General features: G+C 33.0%; 1 protein-coding gene across 1 annotated transcript; it reads right to left on the bottom strand.

Annotated features, from left to right (window-relative positions):
• Positions 1-93: 93 nt before the first annotated feature.
• Positions 94-1,682, bottom strand: LOC117124119 (hyalin-like; the record flags this gene model as incomplete). Its single annotated transcript, XM_033270250.1, has 2 exons — positions 94-518; positions 1,455-1,682. Coding segments are annotated over 2 exons (512 nt in total), but the record flags the coding sequence as incomplete, so codon positions are not given.
• Between the last annotated feature and the right edge of the window lie 56 nt (positions 1,683-1,738).

The raw sequence follows: 1,738 nt of genomic DNA, 5'->3' as shown, positions 1-1,738 counted from the left end.
ATAAATTTTGAACGTTAAAGAAGAGCAAAGTGCGAGTGTGAAAAATAAGTTCCCTAACCGGGTTTCGAACCCGAGCCTTCTGCTGTCTATGCAGACTCCTTAACTTAACCATTGAGGCTTTGTTGGAAATTCAAATCCGATTAAAGCATCTAATTCGTCATGCTCTTACGTAGTTGGATAGCACTAGTTGTTGATGCATGGCAATTAACACAGATCGAATGACAAGCTCTCTCCTTATAAGCATTTAATGACAATATGAGATCTCCAAACATTATGCCACCTACCGATACTTATTGTAAATGTACACGACGCTCCATTTCCTGCGTCATCACTCATGGTACAAGTGATTTCATTTACGGAGCCAATTGGATATTCTTGGCTTGGACTCTCTGAACATTCCACCAATGGTGACTGCGTTCGGTCGTCTGTGGCTTCTGGAATGACCCATTCCGGAGACTGGCTTTTTGAAACGATATTCATCGGACAAGTAAAACTGGGTGGGAACACGTCAATATAATCTGCGTTTTCATTAAATGTATCATACACGTTTACGTTAAGACATTATTTTAATAGACATAAATCAACACATGCGTATTGCACAGGCCTATATACACTACAGTATATGATGTACTTTTGTATAGTAAATAGTAAATAATGATAATAATAATAATAATAAAGTTTAATAATGATGATAATAATAATAATGATAATGATGGTAATGATAATACAATAACAATAAAATCATATAATATAATAACAATATAAATAATAATAGTATTGTTTTTTCTTCCTTTAAAACATATACATATATATATGTGGCAAAGACAAGCCAAACCAGTCACTCGTCGGAAAATTCAATATTTAGTTATTAATACAGGGTTTAACAGTAAAATGAGTGCTATAAAATGGTAAAAGAATCATTTAAATCTGACACTTCGTTATGAAGTTACACGAGTTTAAACATACAGCGGTTTAAAGAACAATATTTGAGCCTTCAAAGTTTACGATTTCAGACATTTCTTAGGCAGAAACCATCACCAAATCGTTAAAATTGTTGTTTTAACATTGAAAATGAGGAAAATAACAGCATACAGTAGCATGATGTATAGATATATAAATGTTAGTTTAGTGCAATAAAATAGATTCCCAAAATTTTGAAATTTCAGCATGTTTTGGCCATTATCTCCAAAACACGATTTGCGACGAGTGACTGGTTTGGCTTGTCTTTGCCACATATGTATATGGCCTCGTACTGAAAAAATCAAGCAAAAAGCTATATTATCAGCAAAATAATAAAATAATTCTACAGGAACATAAGTAAGATTATGCCCTAAATTTAAGTTAAAATCAAGTACATTTTCGTAATTAATTCTTTCAAACATTATCTCATTTGTGTTCCTGTTGATTCATTTATTAGAGTATATATAGTTTTACCAACATATTATATATCTTACTTTCCACTGTTACTAGAAATGAACACGATGCAGCATTGTTGACTTCGTCGACAGCTTTGCACACAACGCGTGTTTCACCGATTTGAAAACCAGAACCAGATTCAGGGTGACACGATACAGTTGGATTACTTGAATAGTTATCCGTCGCCGTTGGTTTTGCGTACTTTACATAAGGCTCCGTTGAAATTATCTTGTCCTCATGACACATAATTACTGGAGGCTCTGTATCTAATCGAATCAATAAAAATATACTTTTATAAGGGTATAATTTGTATATCAGTAAA

The sequence above is a fragment of the Anneissia japonica genome, unplaced genomic scaffold (genome assembly GCF_011630105.1).
Source record: "Anneissia japonica isolate Jap-2015-1 unplaced genomic scaffold, ASM1163010v1 scaffold19187_len1738_cov113, whole genome shotgun sequence".
Lineage (NCBI taxonomy): Eukaryota > Metazoa > Echinodermata > Crinoidea > Comatulida > Comatulidae > Anneissia > Anneissia japonica.
Note: the sequence above shows the minus strand (reverse complement) of the source record. Positions and strands in the feature narration are given on the sequence as shown.